The sequence below is a fragment of the Myodes glareolus genome, chromosome 2 (genome assembly GCF_982192425.1).
Source record: "Myodes glareolus chromosome 2, mMyoGla1.1, whole genome shotgun sequence".
Classification (NCBI taxonomy): domain Eukaryota; kingdom Metazoa; phylum Chordata; class Mammalia; order Rodentia; family Cricetidae; genus Myodes; species Myodes glareolus.
The window spans coordinates 92,543,340-92,567,774 of record NC_142027.1 but is presented as its reverse complement, the minus strand read 5'-3'; the positions used below and the strand labels follow the sequence as shown (position 1 = coordinate 92,567,774).

At 51.3% G+C, this 24,435-nt stretch overlaps 1 protein-coding gene across 7 annotated transcripts; it reads right to left on the bottom strand.

The window, feature by feature from the left end:
• Window positions 1–777: 777 nt before the first annotated feature.
• Camsap3 (calmodulin regulated spectrin associated protein family member 3) lies at window positions 778–21,226 on the bottom strand. Of its 7 annotated transcripts, none has more exons than XM_087902924.1 (19): window positions 20,944–21,226; window positions 12,034–12,287; window positions 11,318–11,440; window positions 11,139–11,234; window positions 10,885–10,917; window positions 9,525–9,572; window positions 9,115–9,253; window positions 7,444–7,583; window positions 7,254–7,347; window positions 7,108–7,162; window positions 6,909–6,982; window positions 6,052–6,121; window positions 4,472–5,894; window positions 3,111–3,250; window positions 2,712–3,010; window positions 2,008–2,107; window positions 1,570–1,682; window positions 1,374–1,492; window positions 778–1,280 (listed from the first exon to the last, which is right to left on the bottom strand). In XM_087902924.1, exons 1-19 carry the CDS (start codon window positions 21,089–21,091, stop codon window positions 975–977), a joined length of 3,774 nt encoding a protein of 1,257 aa, XP_087759050.1. In that variant the 5' UTR covers window positions 21,092–21,226; the 3' UTR covers window positions 778–974. The 7 variants fall into 7 exon arrangements, with proteins under 7 accessions (XP_087759050.1, XP_087759039.1, XP_087759046.1 ...); XM_087902913.1 differs by having other exon boundaries at window positions 4,472–5,945; window positions 20,944–21,225; XM_087902920.1 differs by lacking the exon at window positions 9,525–9,572 and having other exon boundaries at window positions 4,472–5,945; window positions 20,944–21,225.
• Between the last annotated feature and the right edge of the window lie 3,209 nt (window positions 21,227–24,435).

The following is a 24,435-nucleotide window of genomic DNA, read 5'->3' as shown; positions in this document are numbered from 1 at the left end:
TAGTCAGCAGGCCCTGTGAACCTACCAGTAAGGCACTTGAATCACTGGCTAGAGGCCAGGAACCAGGCCCTGTGCACAGGCCACATTCTGGGTGGAGGCCTTACTGCTTAAGCTCTGGGAAGCCATTAGTTGCCTCTAAACCATTAAGGAGCTTTTGGCATCAGGGGACATAATCAGATTTGTGTTCTGAGCAGGTCACGCAGGCTGCCATGTGAGCAGGGGGCAGTTGGAGACAGCTGTTGGTTTGGATCACGGGATAGTCATAGAGGGGTGGCTTTAGGAGGTGAGTTGTTGTGGCTTCGGCAGTGTCTGGGAAGCCAGGCTGTAGTGAGCCTTACACCTGAGTCCTGCACCTACAGTGGCAACTGGATCCTTAGATATGGGACCCCGAAGAGGAACACAGAATCCTAAGCTCGGAGACTGTAACTGAGCCCTGAAATGAAGGCAGGCTGGCAAGAAGAAAGGAAGATCGAGTTAGAAGTTGGCTGCACACCAAATGCCAGGAAAGATGAATAACAGCCACATGGAGGAGGAAAATTAGCAGGTGGGGGTGGGGAAGGCCCTGGAGAGGATAGCTGGTCTGGAACCTCCTGCCAGGTCAGTTCAGAGGTGGCTGAGAACGTCTCAGGGGAGGGAGTGTTAACAGGAAGGTCACCACAGACCTTGGCAGAAGTTACCTCAGGCCCAGCAAGAGGCAATGAGATGGGCTGAAGCTGGTGAGAGAGAACACGAGACGTGAACTCAGTCCAGCTCAGGGAGGAGACACCATGTCTCAGCTTCTCTTTTCAATTATTTTATTCAAGAAAGTGGAGGACAGACAAGGGGACTGAACTGAGCCCTGAGTCCCTGAAGCTCCCAGCTCAGCCCCCCACAGCATAACCAGACAGGATCCAGGAATAACCAATGCACTGTCCTCCAAGAGCGCAGTGGCCCAAACACAACAGACCCAGCCTGTGCATTGACCAAGGTGGGCGCTATTTGGGGGTGCCGCCACCCTTCTTGGGCGTGGTAGGCTTCTTGCTTTGCCAAAGGTGTCCCTGGATAGTGAAGGCATCCACACTCATAGACATGGTCTTGGCAGGGATCTGGGTAAAGCGTTTGCGGTCTGAGTTGTACTTATAGATGCCCTCGACCATGGCTGGGGTGACAGTACGAGGCCCATAGCCTGCCAGCCTCGACAGCTCCTCCGTCTCCCCAGAAAGAGTGTAGAGTGCCCGAAACTGGCAGCTTGAGTCCCGGAAGAGAATCAGGAAGTGGTTGGCCTTGCTTTTCTCGATTTCCTGAGGGATGGTGTTAAGAAGCCGGTCAGCTGGTCAGGCTGGACCACTGACCCACCCGCCAGCCCCACGTATCCAGGCAGGTGCAGGGCTCACCTCGAGAATTCGGTTCTTCTGGGGCTCGTTCACCTTGCCTGCCAGGCAGCAGTGTGACAAGGCATTGTGGATGATAAACTTGTTAGACTTGGCGCTGGGCTCTTTGTACAGCCGGGGACCTAGACAGCAGTCAGTCAGCAGGGATGGGACAGGTAGAGAACCTGCGGCTGCTCACATTATCCAAAGCCTCACTTACCTGTGTACTCAGGCACTGATGCTGGCGAAGAAGCATTGCTTCCATTCTCCCAGTCACGCTCTCGACTGCCAGGCAGGCGGCTTGGAGACATGAGGCCTGATGGAGAGGGGGCCCTATGGAGGAGGGCAAGGATGGAGGTGGGGTCAGTGTGTGAAGCCCCCCAATGTACAGTCAGATCAGTATGCTGCAGAGGAGAGGTACGTGTATGTTGCATACTCCTACAAGTCCACGCAATACCTTTCCATACGCTCAGCCCTTCTGATACACCTACATTGCATGGGGGCGTGTTCTCCATTCCCCTCCATCAGGTCCCAAATCCTATCTGCATATACATGCGCTTCCTTCCATCTATACAATCCATCCAGATCCCACTCTTGATTCCAGAGATGTCTATAGATGATGATGGGCTCTGAGAGAGCCCTGCCTACCCGGACTCACCGAGATGTGGGTCTCTTCACACCAAGATTATTGGTAGCCTCATTGGCCACAGTAGACAGGGACAATGTGGATTGGGAATAGATCTTGCTGAGTCGTGAGCCTAGGATGAGACAGGACCAGTCAGCCCTACCTAAGGCCCCTTTACCTCCATTAATGCCCAAGGGTCCAGGGTCTGACCTTCCCAAAACCCTTTCAGCCTTTTGCAGCCCAACTCCATTTTTGTGTTTGCTTCATTGGCTTTTTGTCTTTTTTAAAAACAGGGTCTTCTGTAGCCCTGGCTGGCCTCAGACTCCCTATTTGCTAGGGATGACCTTGAATTACTGATTGTCCTGTCTACTTCCTGAGTGCTGAGTTAGGCCTACACCCCTATACCTGGTTTATGCTAGGGATAGAAGAAACAAGAGCTTCCTGTATGCTAGGCAAGCACTCTACCAAGTGGGCCACTACCATTACTCTGAACTTTTCCTTCACATACGCACGTGCGTATGTGTAGCCTAAGTTGGCCGGGAACCTGCTCAGTAGTCCAGATTGGGATCAAAATCAAAATGCTCCTGCTTCAGCCTCCTGAGGCCCCCTCCCCACAGTGGAAATTCTGTTCACCCTAAATACCTGCCCCATACTGCACCACTGCAGATGCTCCCTTTTCTCCACAACCGTGGAGTCGCTCCCAGACACAAGGTAGGCCCTTCCCACAGGGTCCTCACCCAGCAGGCCGCGGGCTGGGCTTCTTGCCAGGGCCGAGTCATCACAGCAACCAGAGCGTGGCCGGGTGGCCCTGCGCCCGCCCCGCCCTGGTCCCCCGGTCCCTGAGGCCCGGGGCCGTAGCACCTTATCAAGGTCATCCATCAGCTTCAGTTGTGCCCGGCGCTCATACTCAAGCCTGGTGAAGTCCCCTCTTCGGGGGCCCACCTCCTCCTCAGCTGGGACTGCAGCTCTGGTAGCAGGGGCTGCAGGGGCTGCAGGGGCTGCAGGGGCCAAGCCTAGGACCTCCTCCTGAGCCAGCCTGCATATTAAACAGACGGGGAGCAAGCAGAATAGAATATGGGGACACTGAGGCAGCAATATCAAAAGCCAGGGTCCCCTCATTGCAGCTCTAGCCTCACCTTGCCGCCTCCTCCCGTTTCTGTTCCTTCTCAGCCTCCTGCCACTGTTTGCGCCGCCGGGCCTCCTCTGCCCGCCTCTGCTGTCTCTCAAGCAGGCTGGCTCGCTTTTGAGCCATCTCATCCTCAGGTTTGTCTTCGTCCTGTAGGATGACATCAGAATCCAGGTGACTGTCATTCCCTGCTATAGCTGGAGTCTGATTTTTTTCCACTGACCCAACCTGTGGCTCACCTGACCTCTCTAAAAGTCTTCTGAGTATTTAACTGGTGCCTACTTTACGCATGGACTTACAGACCAGGGAGCTGCATACATAAAGCACTTGACCCAAAGGGGAAGAGAATTAAGTGATAATACAGACCTTTAATGCTCTAACTATGCTTGGAGTGCTGCCAGACTGGACTAAAGTCTATACTGTTCTGGGGGCACCAAGCAAGCCTTCCCAGAAGTACCCCTGAGGCATAATGAAAGGGACTTACTTAACTAGGGAGGAGTGAGGGGAACTTTCCAGACAGATGGGATAGAAAGTTCAAAGGGAGGCCGTGAGGCCAGAACGAACCAGTATGTCTGGAACATGAGCTGGGGAGAATGATAGAAGTTATAGGCAGAAGGAGGCAGAGCCCAAAGAGTAGACAGGACTTTTGTCCTCAGGGAAAAGGGGGTTTAGACCAGCAGGAACTGAGTATGCCTTCTTCAGCTATGTACAGTTAGACACTATGGTGGCCCCGGCTTCAGGTAGCTTGAAGATGGAGGATAACTAAACAGGGCAGGGCAGGAAAGAGGAACTCTAGGATCACCCTAGCCCTGTTTGTCCATCTGTCTCACACTCACCCAGTCCATCTGCTCAGCAGCTATCTGTCTACCAATCAACCTTCCCTCTGTCTGCTTACCCACCTACCCACATATCAATTCACCTTCTATCCATCTACCTAACCACCCACCCTCCCTCCTCTAACCTATACCATCCACCCTCCCTCTAACCTATCCATCTACCTAACCACCCACCCTCCCTCTAACCTATCCATCTACCTAACCATCCACCCTCCCTCTAACCTATCCATCTACATAACCACCCTCCCTCCTCTAACCTATCCCCTATCCACCCACCCTCCCTCTAATCTATCTACCTACCTATCGACCCTCCCTCTAACCTATCCACTACCTATCCACCCTCCCTCTAACCTATCCACTACCTTCCATGCCCCTTACTAGTCTCCTAGGACACCTCCACTTCCCACCCAACATCTATCCACTACCTCCCACCCTCCTTACTAGCCCCCCCTCCCAGGACATTCCCACTTCCATCCATTCGCATATCCACCTATTAGCTCACCTTTTCCCTTTCTCACCTGCCCAGGTGACTCACCTTATAAAAGAATCCAAGCCCAGACCGGGGCTCTCCCTCTGAAGATGCCTCTTCCTCTAAGGAATCCTCAGCCCCAGGGGGACTCCCATCTCCCTCCTCATCAGCAGTAGGCTCTCCCAGGCTGGCTAGGGGGATCTCAATGAGGGCAGGCTTGGTGGCAGACTCCTCAGGAGGCGTCCCCTCCGACAGGAGGATAGAAGAGCGAGTCTGTACAGGCACCTGGCTGGGTGAGAACTTGCGTAGGTGAGGGAGGCTGTCTACATCATGGGGTGGTGTGAGCACCCTTGTTAGGGGTGCAAGCTTCAGCTCTGCCGGCCTTGCATGTTTTGGACTACGGGGTGTTGGGTTGGGGCCTGGCCCTGGGCTGCGCCTGGCAGCTGGGGCTCGACGGGCAGGACTAGGGGATGCTGCTTTAGGCCCAGTGGTGGGTCCAGGGATGACCCAGGCTGCAGGTGGTGGGGCAGGTCCAGGGGCCTCTGGAGGGGCCAGAAGCCGCTGTTGCTGGTCTGTGAGCCTCTGCATGTCCCGTTGCAGAGAGCTCAGAGCGGCACTCAGCTTACTGACTGCTCGATTGTAATCCCCCAGTCCCTCTGGGGGCACTGGGCCCAGATCTGGAGAGAAGGTAACTGACTTAGGCCGTGAGGATGGCTCACCCTGGCCCTCACCTGCTGGTCGTTCCCCACCAGGAACTGAGCCCAGCTCAGCCTCCTCCTCAGCCTCCCCTGCAGCCTCCCGAGGCTGAACCTGCAGGAAAGCACTCTTGCCCAATCTCTGCCTGTGCTTGGCAAAGATGGCCTCAATGCGTCGCTTCTGAGCCTCTATGGCTCGGCGCTTTTCTTCCAGTCGGGCTCCCAGCTCGCTCATCTCTGAGCTCAAGGCCTCAGGTGCTGCAGGAGTAGATGTTGGAGACCCCATTCCTGATTCGGCCTCAGCCTTCACCAGCTGTTTCTTGCGTTCAGCAAAGCTGGTCATCTTCACTTCTGAGTTGTTGGCTGCTGGGGATGAAGCCACAGCTTTTGGGGACCCCTCAGATGGGGGCGGTGGTTTCAATACCTCCCCTGTTGGGCAGGGAGATGGTTTTGAAGGGGTCTCAGGGTGGGATATATAGATGGGCGCTTTGTTGAGCCCATCAGACAGTGGCTTTGAGGCTCCTTCGGGAGGATAAGGAGAGGCCAGCGGTGGTTTGGAGAGGCCCTCAGGAGAATGGAGGTAGAAGCTGCCGTCAGCAGCCCCATCAGGGAGCAGCCGGGGCTCAGCACTGTGGATGATCTGCAGGGCCTCTTCAATTGTGGGTAGGTCTCCAGATTCTGGGGTTGGCTGAGCAGGATTCCGGGATGATGACGACACAGGACGTGGGGGACCCAGACTGTCTGAGCTGACGGAGCGGAGCAGGACAGGATCTCCCATGACCACGTCTACATCGCTGTCCAGGCCAAAGGGAGTGCTGAACGATACAGCCTGGGAGAGGGGACGGCTGGGTGGCCAGAGGGTGGGGTCAGCCCTTGGGACAGGCCTCTGCCCTGCCCCCGATTAGCCCAATCCCTTCTCCAAGGCTACGGGGCCCCTTAAGATGCACTCACCTAAGCTGGCGGTTCCAGGCCTTGCCAAGAGCCTCCATGTGAGACATGGACGGAGATGACTTCAGGGAGCCTGGGGAGGGAGAGTGAATGGTCACTGTGGAGGGGGTGGTCACTCATGTAGGGGTTGGCTAGTGTATGAGGCAACCTCTGCAGTATCACCAAGTGGGTCACTGATGGGTCATTATGTGTCTGGTTGTGCTACGTTTCCAAAAGTGGCTGGCTGGAACATCTGGCATGGCTCAATGATACAGTAGTTGCCTAGCACGTGTAAGGCCTTGGATACAATCACTATATTATATATATAATCCCTAGTACTGCAAAGTCCATTTAGCAGTTTCTTTTGGGCTGATGAGATGGCTCAGCAGATAAGAACACTTGCCTCCAAGCATGATGAACTAAGTTCAATAATGGGGACCTACAACTTCGGCAAGTTGTCCTCTCTGAACCTCGACACATGTATTGAGGCACCTGTTCACACATATACGAATGATAAATACAATTTAAAAATTAAAATGAAACAACCAAACTCAGACACAGTTGGGGCTATCTGGGGTCATGCAAGGAGTCTTCTCTGTTTTGTTGAGATGGGATCTCACTGTGTAATCTTGGCTGGACTGGAACACTCTATGTAGACCAGACTGGCTGCCAACTCACAGAGGTTCACCTATCTCTACCTCCTCAGTGCTGGGATTAAAGATATGAGCCACCACACTCGGCTGATGCAAAGGGTCTTGAAACTAGCCACAAAGGAAGCCAGAAAGACCCAACGAGGGCCGTTGGAGGACTCAACATGAAGTCAGCTGGGGGATTCTTGTGGTTGAAGTTTCCTAGTAATAGAAGCCATATTCTCTCTTCACCTGTGGATCCTCGGAGTGGGGACTGGGGGCCACCAGGTGACAGTAGCGGGTGACGGAAGTTGAACACAGGAGAACTGCCAAACAGATACACATCATCCTTCAGTCACCTCTCACAGGTGTCCCCAGTCTTGCCCCAGCATCCAGGTGGGCAGGAAGAACCCCCATGAAAGAGAAAGTCCATCCCAATGAGGATCCATACCTGCTCCCGCTGTTGTTCTGAGATGGTAAAGTCTCAGTACCCCGGGGGGAGACAGCTATTGGATGCACAAAGAAAGAGGTCAGGCAGGGCAGGGCTCCTTTACCCTCTTCCAGACCCCAAGACAAACCCAAGACCCCAGGGCTCACCGTGTCCATCAGGCAAGTCTTTTGCCTGCACAAAATCAGGCTTCAGAACCTCAAAGCACATATACATCTCAGCCAACAGCACCACCAGGTTGACCTGCAGGCCAGAGGAAGATCAGCTGACTGGTGGAAGAGGCCTGGATGTGGACCTCAGGCCCTAAGCCTCACTCCCACACTCCCAAGATGACCTTACCTTGAGGGGTGGTGGGACATACAACAAGTCCTCAAGGGACAGGGGGCAGCCACGAGGAAGATGGGAGGCACAGAAGTCTTGCACCAGCTGGAGGTTGTACAGGCTGTCTGCCACAGACATGGGGTCCTTGAGGCACACCTCTGTGGGGATAGTATGTCTGGGTCTCCAACTCAATGAGAAGGAAGACGGGAGCCCCAGGGAAGCCCTCCTATGAGACAGGTCTTAGACCTTCTGCAAAATGCACACTATAAAGTGCTGACCCCCAAAAATTAACTCAAGGCCTCTTTTTTCTTGTCCTCTGTATGTGTGTGCACACTTGTGTACAAGTCTACAGGCTAGAAGTTAACAGTGTGATCTTCCCTTCACACGCGCTCTATTTGAAGATTCTAAAACAGGAACTTGCTGCTTGAACTAGTTGGCCAGTGAGTCCCAGAATCCTCCTATCTCCACCTCTCTGGCACTGGACTATAGGTACTCACTGCCACACAGAGATGCTTACGTGGGTGCTGAGAACCCAAACCCAGGTCTTCATGTTTTTGCAGCTCATCAACTGAGCCATCTCCCATCCTTCCTCAAAATATGTGTTCTGGAGAAATGGCTTGCAGGTAAGAACTTGTACTGCTCTTGCAGAGGACCTGACTTTAGTTCCCAACACCTCATCAGAAGGGTGTAGCTACAGGAGATCCAACACCCTTTTCTAGACTCCAGGGCGACCTGCATTCACATGTGCACAGACCCACAAACATATACATATAATTTAAAACCAAAATAAATCTTAAAAAACAAAAAAACCAGCTTCCTAAGGGCTGGGAATACAGGACAGTTAGAAAAGTGCTTGCTTTGAATATACAAAGCCTGGCTTCCACCCCCAGCATCCCATAAATTTGGCCTGGGGAATACATGTCTGCAATCCTAATACTTGGAAGGTAGAGGCAGGGGTATCAAGGGTTCAGGGCTATCCTTGGCTATTTAGTGAGCTATAAGTGACTCTTGTTTCAATAAAAACAAAGCAAATCACTTTTTCCCAGGGAGATGTAGTAGCACATACCTGTAATCCCAGCACATGGGAGGCCTCAGGCAGGAAGAGAGGAAGCTTGAGGCCAGCCTGGGTTACAGAGAGATCTCTGTCTCCAAACAGTAACAAGTTTCTTTTTCTTAGCCAAGCATTGCCCTTTAGGCACCACATTTGACCCAAAAGATACTTCTAGATGACTTTATTATCTCTGTTCCCCAATCAATGTCCAGGAAGTCAAGAGTGTGCCTCTGTTTGGGGGTACCTAAAGTGGGGTCTGGAACATGGCCTTCAGCAAGCATGAACTCCTTAAAGCCTGAGAAGTTTAGACTCTTGTATGGGGTCATGGAGCTAAGGGAAGAGAGAGATGCCAACCTGATTCTAGAAGCAGACTTTAGGGTCTGGGGATGTGGCTGAGCTGGTACAGTGCTTGCCTAGTGTGCATGAAGCACTGGATTCCATCCCCAGCACTGCATGAACCGGGCATGGTGGTGCATGTCATCCCAGAAGTCAGGAGGTGAAGGCAGGAAGATGAGAAGTTCAAAGCGAGGTCAAGACTAGCCTAGGCTGTGTGAGACTTTGGCTCAGTGCTGAATCATACTGGTCTTGCAGACTCGAGAAGCCTTCCCAGGATCGGGGCTGCCTTATCTACTACTCACCCTCAAGCCGCAGTAGCTGGGGGCAATAGCAGTGGATGGTGGCTGCCAGTGCTGCCCCACTGGCCAGGTCTTGAAGGGTGGTCACATTTGGAAAGCAGGGGGCCCGTCGGGCAATGGCACGGTCCTTGCGGTATCGAATCTGTAGACAGGAGCAGAGTGAGGTTAGCAATCAGTCTGGTCCTCCCCAGGTTGGCAGTCATGCAGGCTGGAACAGGGAAGATGGGGATTTCTGCCATGAAGGGGTGGGAAGCTCGGGATCCCCAGAGCCAGAATGGGAGGGGAAGGAGGGCCAGCCTGGAGCAAGGGAAGGACAGCAGCGAGAGGCAGAAGTCTTGTCTGCGAGCAGCCAGGCCAGCAGCAGGGGCTAGGGACAGGGCCTCCTGAGTCCCCGGGGAAGGGGGATACATTACCATAGGGGGTTTGTTCCCCGACTCCTTCAAACAGAAGGCAATTGCGTGCTGGGGGGGCAAGGAGCGGCCGTCAGCAAGGCCTGCTGGGCCCCCAAAGCCTCCTCTGGGGAAAGGAGGAGTGCTGACCCCTGTCCTGAGCCTTGGCCATCTAACTCCCTAATCATACTCTGGCCAGCTTCGGGGACCCCAGCTCCTCCCAGCCCTGAGGAACCCCACAAAAGCAGCCTCCCAAGACAAGCCCAGGCCCCGGCTTAGGAAGAAGATGCAGAGGAAGCAGGTAGGCAGAAGAAATAATCAACCCCCCAACCCAGACCCCAGGGTAGGGAGAAGCAGTGAGCAAAGGTGGGGACCCCATCCAGCCTTCACTTTCCTGTTATTTATATACTGCAATAAATTATACGAAGCAAGGGGAGGTTTAGAGCATTGTGCGAGATCACACAGCTAAGTAGTGGGAGAGAGAGAACTTAAAATCTTCTAAACCTCAGCTCCCCCCAGGAAAGCTGGAGATCTTTCTCTTGGCTAGGAAGATTCCCTCCACATCTATCTGCAATTTGTGGTCAGTGTCTATGTATCTGGTAGGCAAAGGGGCCCTGCTCCTCAAGCTAAGGACAGGCGCAGGGAGTTTTGCATTCTTAGTTAATGGAATGCTTGTCCACTTGGGTTTTTTTCTTTTCTTTTGTTTTAGATTTATTTTTATTTATGTGTGTATATAGGTGTCTGTGTACTGGTATGTGCATGTGTATGTAGTGCACAAGGAAGTCAGAAGAGGGTGTTGGATTCCCAGGAGTTGGAGTTACATGCATCTCTCCAGCTTCAACCTCTGCCTGTCTGTCTGAAGTTTTTTCTTTTTTTCTTTCTTTTTTTTGGTTTTTTTGTTGTTGTTGTTGTTTGTTTGTTTTTGTTTCTCGAGACAGGGTTTCTCTATGTAGGCCTAGCTGTCCTGGAACTAGCTTTGTAGACCAGAATAGCCTTGAACTCACAGAGACCCACCTGCCTCTGGCTTTCAAGTCCTGGGATTAAAGGTGTACCACCACCGACAGGGCTGTTTGTGTATTTTTTAAAGACATGGTCTCCAGATATACCCTAGGCTGGCCTAAAATTTGTAGTACTCCTGCCTCAGTTTCCCAGAGGCTGGGATTATAAACCTACAAAAGCATGCCCACCTCTACCTTTACTAATGACAGAGATTCCCCCCAGTCTTGGGTTCCAAAGAGTTCTCCCAGTCCCCAGGGCCAGGGTGCTACCTCCATTGCTCACAGCTGGGGGTGGGGGAGGATGCAAGCCATCAGGCAGAAACAGACACAGACAAGACAGAAACAGGCAGGACAGGCAGACAAGACCGACAGACAGCCCCACTTACAGGAACCAGCTTCCAGTACCAGCGTGTGGGGCACTATTGCCAGAGGGACAGAGAAGGGGACAGCAGGGGCCGGCGCAAGAAGTGCAGAGAGAAAGAGGAAAAGGGAGTCACCTCCAGGCCCACCCCAACCTCAGCAACGGCCAGAAGGTGCAGCCCATCCCTTCCCACCCAGCCTCACAATCATCCATCCACCCATCCATCCACCCATTCATATACTCATCCATCCATGCATCCATCCATCGCCCTAGCCTCACCGAGGGCTGGGTAGGAGCAGCCCCGTCCAAAGGAGCTGCAGGAGATGCGCGCTGGGATGCTTCTTGTTCTGTCTTTTCCTGTAGCCGCCGAACGGTCTAGGGGTCAGAGAGAAGTCAGTGCCTGACCACTTGGCCAATGCTAACTAGCTCCATTCCTGGCCTGGCCTGACCCTACTTACTGTGTCTACCCAGAAAAGGAGTTTGTGCTCCAAGCTGCTCAGAGCCAAGGGACCAGGCAGTGTCTTTGTCCACTCAAAGGAGAAGGCAACCATGAGGGCGTCGATGACAGCTAGGTGGGCTCCCTGTAGGGGCAAAGTCTGGAAGATGAGGCCAGAAGGCAGGGCAAGGGGCTACCTTTCCGCTTCTAGTTCCAAAGAAGAGGAAAAACCTGAAAGTAGGGTTGGTGATGGGGCTAGGGGTAGGCAGGAGGAACCTTGAGGGCTAAGTCATGGAAGAGGCACACAAGGTGGGCTAGGCTTTGAAGCTAGACACCAGGATTTACAATAGAGTGGCCCATGGAGGGAAAGCAAGGGTAGAACCAGCCTGGGTTGGAGGAGATTGAAGAGTTTCGGAAGGCTATAGGAACTTGAGGGAGGAGCCATGCATGAAAGGCAGATCTGAGTGTGATGCCTTTAGCTTGTCTTGGAAAAAGGAGATAGGTTTGACAGGAGCTAAGTTTCTGGGAGAAGCAACATCTAATGGGTTGAGCATGGGGGTGTGGCTAGAGAAGAAAAAGTCTGGTAGAAGAAACCAGGATTAGTGGGTGGAAATTGAAAGGAGGTTCAGGAAAGACACTGGAAACTTGGGAGGAAGGTGAACTCGGGACTGTTAAGGTGGCTAAGGGGAGGAGCCAAGCCTGGTAGGCGGGGCCTCACAGGCCAGGAGCAGAGCCTACCATGAGAATCGGCTGGTGTCTGAGGTCAGCCTCGCGCACCGGGTGCTCTGGCAGGGAGGGCACAGTGCCCCTCCTCGCCAGCAAGGCCAGCAGCGCGGAGGGGCTGGGGGGTGGCTCAAGCTGTGGTAGTGCCTGGTGCCAGGCCCGGCAGTAGAGCTCCGCAGAGAGCAGCAGGCGCGTCACCGGGGGCTTCACGTGCTCCTGTGCGTACTGGTCGGTGTAGAAAGGTTCCCACAGCTCCGGGGGCACGTGCTCTGCAGTGGGGAGGGGCACGGCAGGTCAGATCAACACATAACCCACCTACTCACCCCCTTTCAAAGACATGATCCCCAGGAAGGGAGGGCCGACTGACTGACTATAGGGCCAGACACACAGGTACAAGTCATTTGCCAGGGCAACCACAGGGAGTTCCAGGCCACCTGAGCTGGGAAGCGAGTGAGAATTCTGAGTGTTGAGGGTGGTGTCAGTCAGACCCTCAGAAGCTAGTTACGGATAGTCGTGAACCACCAGACATGGAAGCTGGGGAATGAACTAGGGTTAGCATCCTCTAGGACAGCAGAAAGAACTCTTGACAGCTGAGTTTATCTCCAGCCTTGAAAGAGCCTCTCCTTGAACCCAGAGTCTCCCTGAACCCGGGTCTGGCCATTCCAGCTGAACTAGTTGGCCAGTGAGCCCTCCACGACCCATGGTCTCCATCTCCCCAGAGCTGAGGTTACAGTCTGTTCAGCTCTTTTTCCTCTGACTGCTGGGGATCTGAACTCAAGTTCCCAGCAAGACACTTTCCCCACTAATCCATCTCCTCAGTCCTTATTTGTCTAGATTTTAGAGGTTGAGTCTCATGTACTCCACGCTGGCTTTAAAACTGCCATGTGGCGAAGAATGACTTGAACTTCTGATCTTCCCATCTTCTCTCCCAAAGTCCTATGATTACAGGCATGCGCCACCACATCCAGTCTATGCCCTGCTGGGGACAGAACGAAGGGTTTCCCACATGCCCCTCAAGCACTCTACCCAGCAAGTAGCCCTGCAAACTTCCATACACAGCCCTGGACACTTCATAGATGGCAACAGCTTTACAGAGAAGGCTCGGAGAAGGAAAGTGACTGGCCTCAGGCTACATGGGTCTCCAGTGCCAGGACTGAGACTTAAACTCAGGCCTTAAGCAAACCTTATACCCTACGCCATCTTGGTGGCTGGGGTGGTTGTAAGGCTGCCTACAGGAGATACATGCCAAAGGCAAGCAGAGAGCAGGTTCCTTGAGGAAACAGCGGGCATTAAATTGGGTAACTAAAGAGGAGAGAGGGGAAGATGACCAGGGCTCCATGGGACAGGTGAGACAACAGGCAAGGGTAAAAGCTGGGTACGTCAGGCCTTGGGGATACTGAAAAGCAGAGGGCATAAAGAGTGGAAATTTAGGGTACAGTGTGCACAGCTCTACCACTAGCCTTGGGAAACTGAGAAAGGCTATGAAGTAGTAACAAGCCAGTTTGTGCCATGACACCCTGCCTCCAAGAGCCCACCACGTATGGTGCCCCACGTCTGTAACTGCAGCACTTGAGAGACCAGCAGATTGAGATCAAGGCCAATTGGAGCCAAAGTGAGACTCTGTCTTTTTTTTTTTTTTTTAAAGTGGTCAGTAACATTGCCACAAAGCCTGGTCACCTAAGTTCCATCCACAAGACCCACATGGTGGAAGGAGAGAACCAACTCCCACAAGTTACCCTCTGACCTTCATGTATACTCCACAGCATGGACACCTACTCCCACACACATACCCACATAAATGAAAAATCATAAGGAAGGGCAAAGGTGCTTGCTGATAAAGTAACAACCGTAAGGTCACTCTCCAGATCCCGCATGAGGGTGGAGAGAACCAGCTCTTCAGTGTTATCTTCTGACCTCCACGCAGGGGCCACAGCCATCAACACCCCTCTTCCCCCAACACACACACTGTGATAAAATTAAGGCAGGAAAACCAGTGAGGTGTGGCAGGTCACACCTCTAATCTCAGCACTCAAGAGGCTGAGGCAGGAAAACTGCTACAAGCTCTAGGCCAATACTGGGTACTTAACTTCCAGGCCAACCTGGACAACAAAGAGAGGCCCTATCTTAACAACAACAATAAAAATCAAACAGGGAGAGTCAGGGAGGGGAGTTGACAGTGGATAGGATAAAAATACACTGTATACATATGTATGTCTTTGAAACTATCAAAGAACAAAGTATATTTTAAAAAGAGGAGAGCAGGGCAGTGGTGGCACACGCTTTAATCCCAGTACTCGGAAGGCAGAGGTAGGTGGATCTCTGTGAGTTCGAGGTCAGCCTGGTCTACAGAGTGAGGTCCAGGACAGCCAGGGATACACAGAGAAACTCTGTCTCCAAAAACCAATAACAACAAAAGCAAAAATAAAATAAAAGAAAAGAAAAGAAAAAGAAAGAAAGAAAGAAAGAAAGAAAGAAAGAAAGAAAGAAAGAAAGAAAGAAAAAGGAAAAGAAATAGGTAAGGGATATGCTGCCTAGAAACCCCAGTGAGTGAGAGCCTGGGAATGTGGCTCAGGGGTACAGCCCTGCCTAGAATCCCCCAGTGAGGGGCTGGGGTGGGGGGTGTGGCTCAACATCCAGAAGGGGAGAAAAGCTTATTTAAAGAAATTGTGAGCCTTTTGTACTTCACAACAAGTGAACGATGTGAACGAGATACAGCAGACCAGATTCATTCTCCAAAGCCAGGCTCCCACGAGACCACTCGACATAAGGACCTGGCATCATTGACAGAAACCCCGTCTTGCCACATCTCCTTCCACACCCCCTAAAACCACACTTGACCTTCCCAGTGAGGGTTGTACTCCTATGGAGAGTCAAGCACACCTCCCTGTCCTTAGCTTTGCTCCTTGAAAGATGAGGGATTTCAGGTTGGCTAGATGGCCCAGCAGGTAGGGGTCCAGACTCAAAACCTGAGTCTCATGCCCAGGAGTACGTAATGAAAGGGGAGAACCAACTTCCAAAAGTTGTCCACTAACCTTCACGTGTGTGCCACAAGAAAGGCACATTCATACACATTTTTTAAAATGTAATTTCTAAACTTTTAACAAAAGATGAAGAATTTGAAGGCTCAATGCCTGCCCCTGCCCCTACTGCTTTATCACTGGCCTTGCCTCAACCTCCCTGTCCTGGCTTCCATCCTAGACCCAGCTTCTGTTCTCCTGTTCCTGGTCTCCCCAAGGCCAACAGCAGACAGCCAAACACACACCCACAGGCCCATAATGCACCCAGGCTCTGTGCCCAGTACCTCCTTCCGGAACCCTTCCTCCTGCTATCTTACTCCAGAGGGACAAGCCCCACCCCATCTTGTGTAGGCTTGTGTGGCCATCTGATTGCCACCTGCTGCAGACCAGGATGTGTCTCTACCCTGGCATCTCCCACCCCACCCCCCCCAGGCTACCCAGTGATAAATCACCACCCTGTCTTTACCTGCCCATGCTGCATCCAACCTCCTGACATCACACAAATCCTGACCCCCTCATCTCCCCCCCAAATCCTGACCCCCTCATCTCCCCCCCTCCCCCCCGGCTGAGCATTTCCTGTTCCCAAGAGCAAAATGTAAAGGCTTTCCCTGAGGAAGAAAAGTAGCCTATCACTGCCTCTTGCTTCATTTTGTTTTGAGACAGAGTCTCAAGGAGTTCAGGCCAGTCAGAAATTTGCTATGTCGCCAAGGACGAACTCTGCTTCCAATCTTCCTGCCTCCAGGAGTGCAACTATTCAAGTGCCACCACGCCTACTTTATGCCTTGCTGGGGACTGAACTCAGGACCCTGAGCATGCTAGGCAAGCACTTTATCTACTAGACTACACCGACAGCCTTCGTCTCGGATGTATTATCAAGCACTCATTCTACACTAGTGTCCTTCCACTTGACTGCCATTTGGGGTAAGGGGATGCACGGTAGTATTGTATAAGGTTTAGCAAAATCCCTGGTCAATATTCATGACTGTACCATTGTCCTCCAATGTAGAGCTAGCCGGCAGGGCATGGTGCCACACTTGGGAAGCAGAAACAAGAGGGTCATGAGTTCAAGGCCACCCTGGACTATATAGCAAAACTGTTTCAAAAAGACAAAACCGCCAGACGTTTTGTTACCACTCAAACCTGCAACCCCAACACTTGGAAAGGTTGAGGCAGGAGGATGAGTTCAAGACCGAGTGGGGCTGCACAGTGCCTGAAATATAGAGTATAACACTATCTGAACAAAACAAAACAAAAAGGACCAGCAAGGTGGCTCAGAGAGTAAAGGTACTTGCCGCTAAACCTAACAACTGGAGTTTAATCTCTGGTTTCCACATGGTGGAAGCAGAGAACTGACAACTTCCCCCAAAGTAGTTGTTCCCTGACTCTGCAACACACACCACGGCAGGTACATGGCATGCACGCATCCTACACACACACTAAATAAACGTGACTAAAAATTCTAGTTAAAAAATTAAATAGTGAGAAAATATTAAAAATAGAAAGTTAAAAAGTAGAAACAAAAACCATTAATCTGGTGTCAGCCCAATACCCTTTCAAACACCACTTCAATACATATTATCAAAACATTAACAGGATATTTGATTTTTGGTTTTGAGATAGGGTCTTTGTAGCCTAGGTTGACCTTAAACTCAGCTGAAGATGACCTTGAAATTATGACACCCCCCCCCAGCCTCTACCTCCCCAATGCTGGGATGACAGGCATGCCCCACCACGCCCAGTTTGTGCAGATTTGAGCACAGAACTCTGGGTTTCCTGCGTGCTATCAGCTAAGCCACATCCCCACATTCTGGGTTTTGTTTTTGTTGCTGTTGTTGTTGGCTTTTTGTTTTGTTTTGTTTGTTTTTTCAAGAAAAGGATTCACTGTATAGCACTAGCTGTCCTGGAACTCGCTCTGTAGACCAGGCTGGCCGCAAACTCACGAACTCACAGAGACTGGAAAGCCTCTCTGCCGGGATTAAAGGGGTGTGCCACCACATCTAGATTACGCTAGCCACATTTCAGGTGCTCAATAACCACACGGGGCTAGTTCCAACCCTACTGGGCAGAACATTTCTGTAACATAACAAGTATTATCCATTCCATGACCTTTTGTGTGTTTAATCCTAAAACACACTTTTGTTGCTGTCTTGGCGAATAAGGTCTTGTTTTGTGTATGATTGAGCTCCATTCCTAGCCCCTATTACCATATACAGATAAGAAAACCAGGGTTCAGAGAACTAAGCTAACTTGCCCAAGATCACACAGTCAGTAAACAGGAGAGCCCAGATGAAAGCAGTTTCCTTCACAGACCTCTCTCATACTCTCAAAGCCTCAGGAATGGCATTCGGAGTTTCTCACACTTACATGGAACCTTTTACCTCCAAGTTTGTCTCCTCTGAGCCCACCAGCCTGCATACCTCACAACCATGCCTTGGAAGCCACCAGAACTACTCCTCCCCAAGCCTTAGTTCACTGCCTGTCTGATCTTGTTGGTCCTCAGGCACCTTCTCTGATTCCCCAGTGCCTTCAGATCTTGGTCTGAGAGGCCTTCCTTCTGGAGCACACACTATCTTTCTGCCCTGACCTCCAGCCACCACAAAGAGCTTCCCATTCTCCTCTAAGAAGTTCTTTGCATACACAGGGTCCTGCCCTTGGTGGCCTTCAAGACTGCTTCTCAGAGGAGCACCCCTTCACCTGTCTCTCTGAAAGATCTTGGAAATTTTCTCCTGCAGGCCCAGCTGCTTGGCCCACACCAGGTCTTACCACTATTGATATCCGGGATCTAATTTGGTGTCTATCCCCAGTGTCCTGGATCTCTCTCAGCATCTCCTCCACACCCTAAGCACCCAACAATGGCCTGCCTCTTGAAAGGCATTTGTAAAGAATCCCAAGTTTGTAGAGTCTGGTGGCATAAGCCTACTATCCTAGCAAACCAGGAGGCTGAGGCAGGAGGATCAAAGCTGGGGTCCAGTGAGATGGCTCAGCAGGTAAAGGTGCTTAACATTGCAAGCCTGCCTGGTGGCCCTAGTTCTATGCCCAGAAGCCACACAAAGATGGAAGGAGAGAATCAACTTCTGAGAGCTGTCCTCTGACCTCCATGTGCCTTCTGTAGTGTACATGTATACATACACAAGAATAAATAATTTCTTTTATCAGAATAGAAAGTCCAAAGCCTGCCTGGGCTACAGAGTGAGAGAGTATAGGTCAACCTGGGCAACTTAGTGAGACCCTATCTCAAAAGAAGTAGAAAGAGGCCTGAGACTGTGGTTTAGCAGAAAACACAAGCCCAGAGGTCATCAGGGAGGAGCTCGAAGTGTGGCTCAGAGGTACAGGGCCTCCGCAGAATCCCCCAGTGAGGGGCTGGGGTCATAGTTCAGCTAGAGAGCCCTTGCTAGCATACTGGTCCTAGGCTTCAACCCAAGTGCTGGTAATTAAAAAAAAAAAAAATCAAACCAAAACACCAGGAAGAGAGAGAGAGTTCGGCTGGTAAAGGCGCTTGTCTGACAGTCTGAGTTCAATCCCTGACATCTACACCCCCAAATCGTCTTCTGACCTTCATATACATCCTGTGGCACCCAACAAACAAACAAATAAACAAATGAAATATTTTCAAAAATTGATATTCATCATTTCCTCCAGTCCCACCCCACCACCACCACCTTGTTTGGGAGACAGGTAGATGACAACTTGAATTTGATCCCCAGGGCAGCTGCAGCCACGGAAGGGGCTGGATCAATAGGAAGAGGAATGGTTAATCTGAGCTTGAAGGGTTCCCTCAAGGGGCTTTCCTTCCCTTGCGTAAAATGATACAGTGATTTCTGCACCATCCTCTGGCTAAGGGACAGTGAGTGGCATTAGTAAAGTACTCTCACCAGTCACAGCCGCAGCCACTGGGAGCACCCATCAAGCTGGGTGTCACATAAAACAACGAATTCATTCTCAGCAAACTGGCCCCAAAAGTATTGGGAGTCTTAAGCTAGCAAGATGGCTCAGCACATAAAGGTTCTCGCCATCAAGTCTGATGATCTGGATTTGATACCCCAGGACCCATGTTGTTCTCTGATCTCCATATATGTGCCCCCCCACACACAAATAATAAATGTCATTTTTAAAAAAAGGACTGGGGTCGATGGGCTGTGGTGGTGCACGCTTTTAAACCCAGCACTAGGGAGGTAGAGGCAGGAGGATCTCTGTGAGCTCAAGGCCAGTTTGTTCTACAGAGTGAGCTCCAGGACAGCCAGGACTACACAAAGAAACCCTGTCTTGAGAAGAAAGAAAAAAGTACAGCATGCCTTACACGGAAGCAGCTTCTATGTGCTTTCAGGCATGGATACATAAGTGAACAAACACCCCCCCCTTTTTTTTTAAATACAAAGAAAAAACCCAAAGTTCAAAGAATCTCAATTATTTCTCCACATTGTGGAAGGGCTGGGACTCAAACTCAATTGTGACTTTAGCCAAGTTGTGCTCTTGGGCTGGCAAGACGGCTCACGGGTAGAGGTGCACAGTGCCAAAGCCAGCCGACCTCAGTCAGGTGTCCAGAACCACACGCTGGGGTGCACACCCACACTTCTATACACACATGGTATAAAATTAAGACGAAAAGCGTACAAAGCGAGTCTTTCTAATCTAATTATTTCAGCATGCGAGGGACTGGGACATAGATCCCAACTCCCAAATCTTTCCTTTATCTAGCAAATCCCTGGGGGTGGGCAGGTGTCGGAGTTAGCTGGCCACACAGGGAAGGGTGCAGAAAGAGAGACTAAGGGAAAGTGGGAAAGACAGGATTGGGCAGAAGCAACTGACTGACAACTGCCACAGGAGACCCACACCCAGAACAGGTTGATCTGGGAAGGCAACAGAGTCGGGGGAGGGGCTGCACCCAGTTAGTGCCAAAATCAGTAGGAGGGCAGGGCATCACCCACCACACACACACACACACAGTTGTTGCTGCTCCCAGGAAGGCCTAGACCTTAATTAACCCCTGTTTTTCCTAAGAGCAGGCTTGGCCTCCCAGCTCTGGCCTGCGGTGGCTGAAGCTGCCCAAAGCCAGGACTTGGAGTGCCTTCCCAGGTCTAATAATCCACCCTCATTCTCCCCAGTAGGATGCCCTAGTCCCTCAGGCCTGTGAGCATGGAGAAGAGGGCAGAGAAGGGTCAGCTTCAATAAGAGAAGGCCTGCCAGCCGGGGCTGCCACCCCAGGACACCTGGTGGGTAAGCCATTTATGCCCGCCTGAATCCTCAGGAAAATGGGGCCATAAGTCACAGCTGCCATCCTGTGGCAAGAGTCATGGAGACGAAAGGGGGGGATTTCCCAGAGTCCCCCAACACTGGCCACCCGCAACGCAGACAGAGCCAATGCAGGGTGTGTGTCCCAGTCACAGAGCTGTAGATCTGTAGATCTGAGCTCTTAAAACGCTTCTTGAGGCGTCCAAACCACGGTGTGTGTTGTGGGGTGGGTATTAGGGTGGGGTAGGGGGAATCCTTATAGGTTTCTGATGTGTGTAAAAGGGGAGTTGGCCATGCAGTCAGGCCCTGGGGTCTGAGAAGTGGGGTGGAGGCGGGAAGCAGAGGACTGTAGCAGGAGCCCCTTCCCCCACACACCCAAAATTTGTCTGCAGACCCCGCCCCTGCTCACCTGGGGGCTCTAATCCCAGGCTCCCCCGGCGCACAGCTGCTTGGCGGGCCCCACCCCCCACTGCGTTCCAGCGACCCGGGCGGGCAAAGTCCAAGGGCCCGGGCCGAGCAGGAAGCTTGGAGGCCCAGCTTAGCAGAGACCGAGAGCTCGGGGGACCCTGGGCAGCCCCGATGCTATTGTTCCCACGGCCCCGGCTTGGCGCCCCGCCCCCCGCACCTGCCGCGCCCCAGCCTGGCGCCCCTGTCCCTTCCCCAAAGGCCTTTGGGTTACCTGCTCCCCCGAATGCGGCCCGCAGCACCCACGCCAGACTCGCCGCCGCCTTGGCCCGAGAGAAATCGTACTGGTCCAATGACTTGATCTCGGGGACCAGGAAAGTCCTCCGCAGTGGCCCGGACCCCGCGGGCGCCGCTTCCACCATGGCGACGCCGGGGCTACAGCCGCCCGGGTCGGCGCGCTCTGATGGGCTGGGCTGCGCTGCTGCGGGGCCGCCGCCACCACGGTCCCCGCTGCCGCGGCGGCTGCTGCTGCTGTTGCTGCTAATGCTGCTGAGGCGCCGCTGAACCAGGTGCGGCCGATCGCGCTGGCGACGCTGCGTCGACCCCGCCCCTGGGCGGAGCCCAGGTGCACCCCGCCTCCTGGGTTGGACTCAGTCCTCTTGGGTCCCCTAGGTCCCCACGGGTCCCCACGGACACCACCAACGCTTCTGTGCGTCGTTCTGCTGCAAAGGGCTGCGGTGATGGCGGAGGAGGGAAGGATTGCAGAGGAACGCATGTGCGTGTGTGTGTGTGTGTGTGTGTGTGTGTGTGTGTGTGTGTGTTTTGCTCACGCCTGGACCCTGGAGGGCTTAGGTAGCCTTTATCGTGGATGCTCTTACAGTCTTGTGTCCACATTCAGGTCGCTGAGTGAGCACCTGTGTGGGCTGATACTGCTTGGCCCAGTCAGGAGCCGAGTATGTGTATGCACCTGTTCTGTTTCTAATTATGTGGGTATAGGAATGGTGATTGGAAGTGGTGAAGGCATGGATCAGTAGGTAAATAAACTTGCTGACAAGTCTGAAGACTTGAATTCAATCCCTGGTGCCCTCGTGGTGGAACACAAAAACCGGCTCCAACAAGTTGTCCTATGACCTCCACACCACCTCTTCCATTAATAATGATTTTTAAATGAAATAAAATTTGATATTAAAGACTGTATAAGAAAAATAATGGTGCCACGTGTCGTTGATCCCTCACATAAGCAGGTGGATCTCTATGAGTTTCAGCCTTCCCTGGTCTATACAGTGAGCTATAGGCCAACCAGGGCTACAGAGCAAGACCCTGTCTTGGTTTAAAAAGAAAAAGAATGTGTTTGTATCCATGTGTCTGAGAGCACCTGTGAATGGATTCAAGCGACAATCTCCGTTCATGGGTATCTAGCTATGTGATGTCATCTGTGTGTAAAGGTGTCTGTTTCACATATGTTGTATATACAAGATTTGTAATACAGGCTGCGTCTATACGCCAGTGCTTGCCTAGCATGCATACACAAAGCCCTGGGTTCATCCCCAGCAACACATAAACTAGGTGTGATAGTCACAGCACTGGGGACGGGGAGAGAAGGGAATTTTTGTGAGTTCAAGGCCAGTCTGGGCTGTATGCAATCAGTAAATGAGTAATATCAAAGATTCACATTATAGAAGTTTCTGTTTCCAAAGATTGAAATTGGTGTGTGTGTGTGTGTGTGTGTGAGAGAGAGAGAGAGAGAGAGAGAGAGAGAGAGATTCCAAACATGTTTGTCTATCATATAATATAAGGGTGTGATTATTGATTCTGTCAAGGCAGGAAGATGGTGGAGATAGTGAGTGGGTGTGTTTAGGCAGGAGAAAGGCTGTGTGTGTAAGAGTGGTTCTGTGTTTGTTACTAGGTGTTTTTGCAATGTCCTCATGTATACTTTTGGTATCTGCAGTATTTGTTGAGGGAGGGCTCTAGTGGATGTAGGTAAGGATCGGCGGGGTCTGAGTGGGTTCCTATGTGAGTCTGTGGGTGTGGCTGTATACATGGGGCTTTGTACATATGAGTAATGATTCCTCGGTGTATAATTTTTGCACACACAGACTGTCTTTTGTGCTTTCAGTTTCAGCAGCTATGGTTGCGATTAATTGCAGATTGGAAATAACTGGTCATATTGCTGAGGATACGTGACTGTTAGGTGCTCAGCCCTAAGTAATAGACCATCTATCTGTGTCACACACACACACACATACACACGCACCAAAATTTGGGGACCATCATGGAATAAGAGACGAAAAGACCGTAAGAGCTGGAGGGTGGGGAGGAGCGCCATGAAAACAGTCTCGGGACAGGACATGGTTGGTGGACTCAGGAACTCACGGCAGCTGTGGTTACTTGCATTAGACCTGCGCAAGACCAAGCCAGCACGATCAGCGCTAATTAGACTCAGTGGGCTACAAAAAAAAAAAAATGTGGTACGAAGATGAAAGGGGGATGTGTTTTTGGGGAGTGCCAGGTGAATGGTGAAGGCATTGGAAGAGACATGATCAAACACATTTCATGTATGTATGAACTTGTCAAAGAATAAATGATTCAAAAGAAAGAAAAAAAGATCAAGTATTTAGAAAAATCGTGGAGTCCAGCTGTGTATGGTGGCTTCCTTCTATCATTTCAGCACTCAGGAGGCTGAGGCAGAAGTGTAGTCCATGAGTTCAAGACCAGCCTTGAATATAGCTGGGTCTCTGTCTCAAAAATGAAGCAGCAGATGGGTGTGGTCATGTATGCCTTGAATCCCAGCGCTCTGGAGGTAGAGGCAGGTGAGTTCTAAGCCAGCCAGTGCTATACAGTGAAACTGTCTCAAAATAACAACAAAAGACCAACAAACCAACAAAAAAACAAAACAGATGTTGTCTAAAACCCAGGTGTTGTGTCACACCCTGTCATCACTCAGGAGTGGAGTCAGGAGGATCAGAAATTTAAGATTACAAAAGGCTTTTTGGTTTTGTTTTGGGGTTTTTTTTTGTTTATTTGTTTTCTTTTCTTTTTCTTTTTCTTTTTTGGTTTTTTTGAGACAGGGTTTCTCTGTAGCTTTGGAGCCTGTCCTGGAACTTGCTCTGCAGACCAGGCTGGCCTCAAACTCACAGAGATCCACCTGCCTCTGTCCCCCGAGTGCTGGGATCAAAGGCATGTGCCACCACTGCCCAGCATACAAAAGTATTTTTTAACAATTTATTTTGTGTGTGTGTTTGAGTTTGAATGTGTGTGTACACATGTGTGCATGTGCACAGGGAAGACAGAAGAGGGCATCAAGTCCTCTGGATCTAGAATCTCTGGTGTTTGCGAGCCTCTCAATATGAACGATGGGAATTGAATTCCAGTCCTCTGCAAGGGCAGCACAAACTCTTCTGAGTTATCTCTCAAGCTCTCAGATTTGAGTCTTAACTAAACAATAAATATAAACTTTAAAAAATTATTCTCCAAGTAATACAATATGCTTGGTGGTGCAAGCGTTTAATGCCAGCACTCAAAAGGGAAGAGGCAGGCAGATCTCTGTAAGTTCCAGGCCAGCCTGATCTACATATCAATTTCTAGGCCAGTCTGGGTGACACAGTGAGATCCTATCTCAAAATAAATAAAGTAACAAATAAATAAGCAAAACAAACAATAACATGACACTATGCATAGCATATATATATAGTGAGTATGAATCATGTCCTGTAGAGATAATTGGAAGTATGTAAGGGCTAGGGTTGTAGCTCTGTTGACTCCGTAC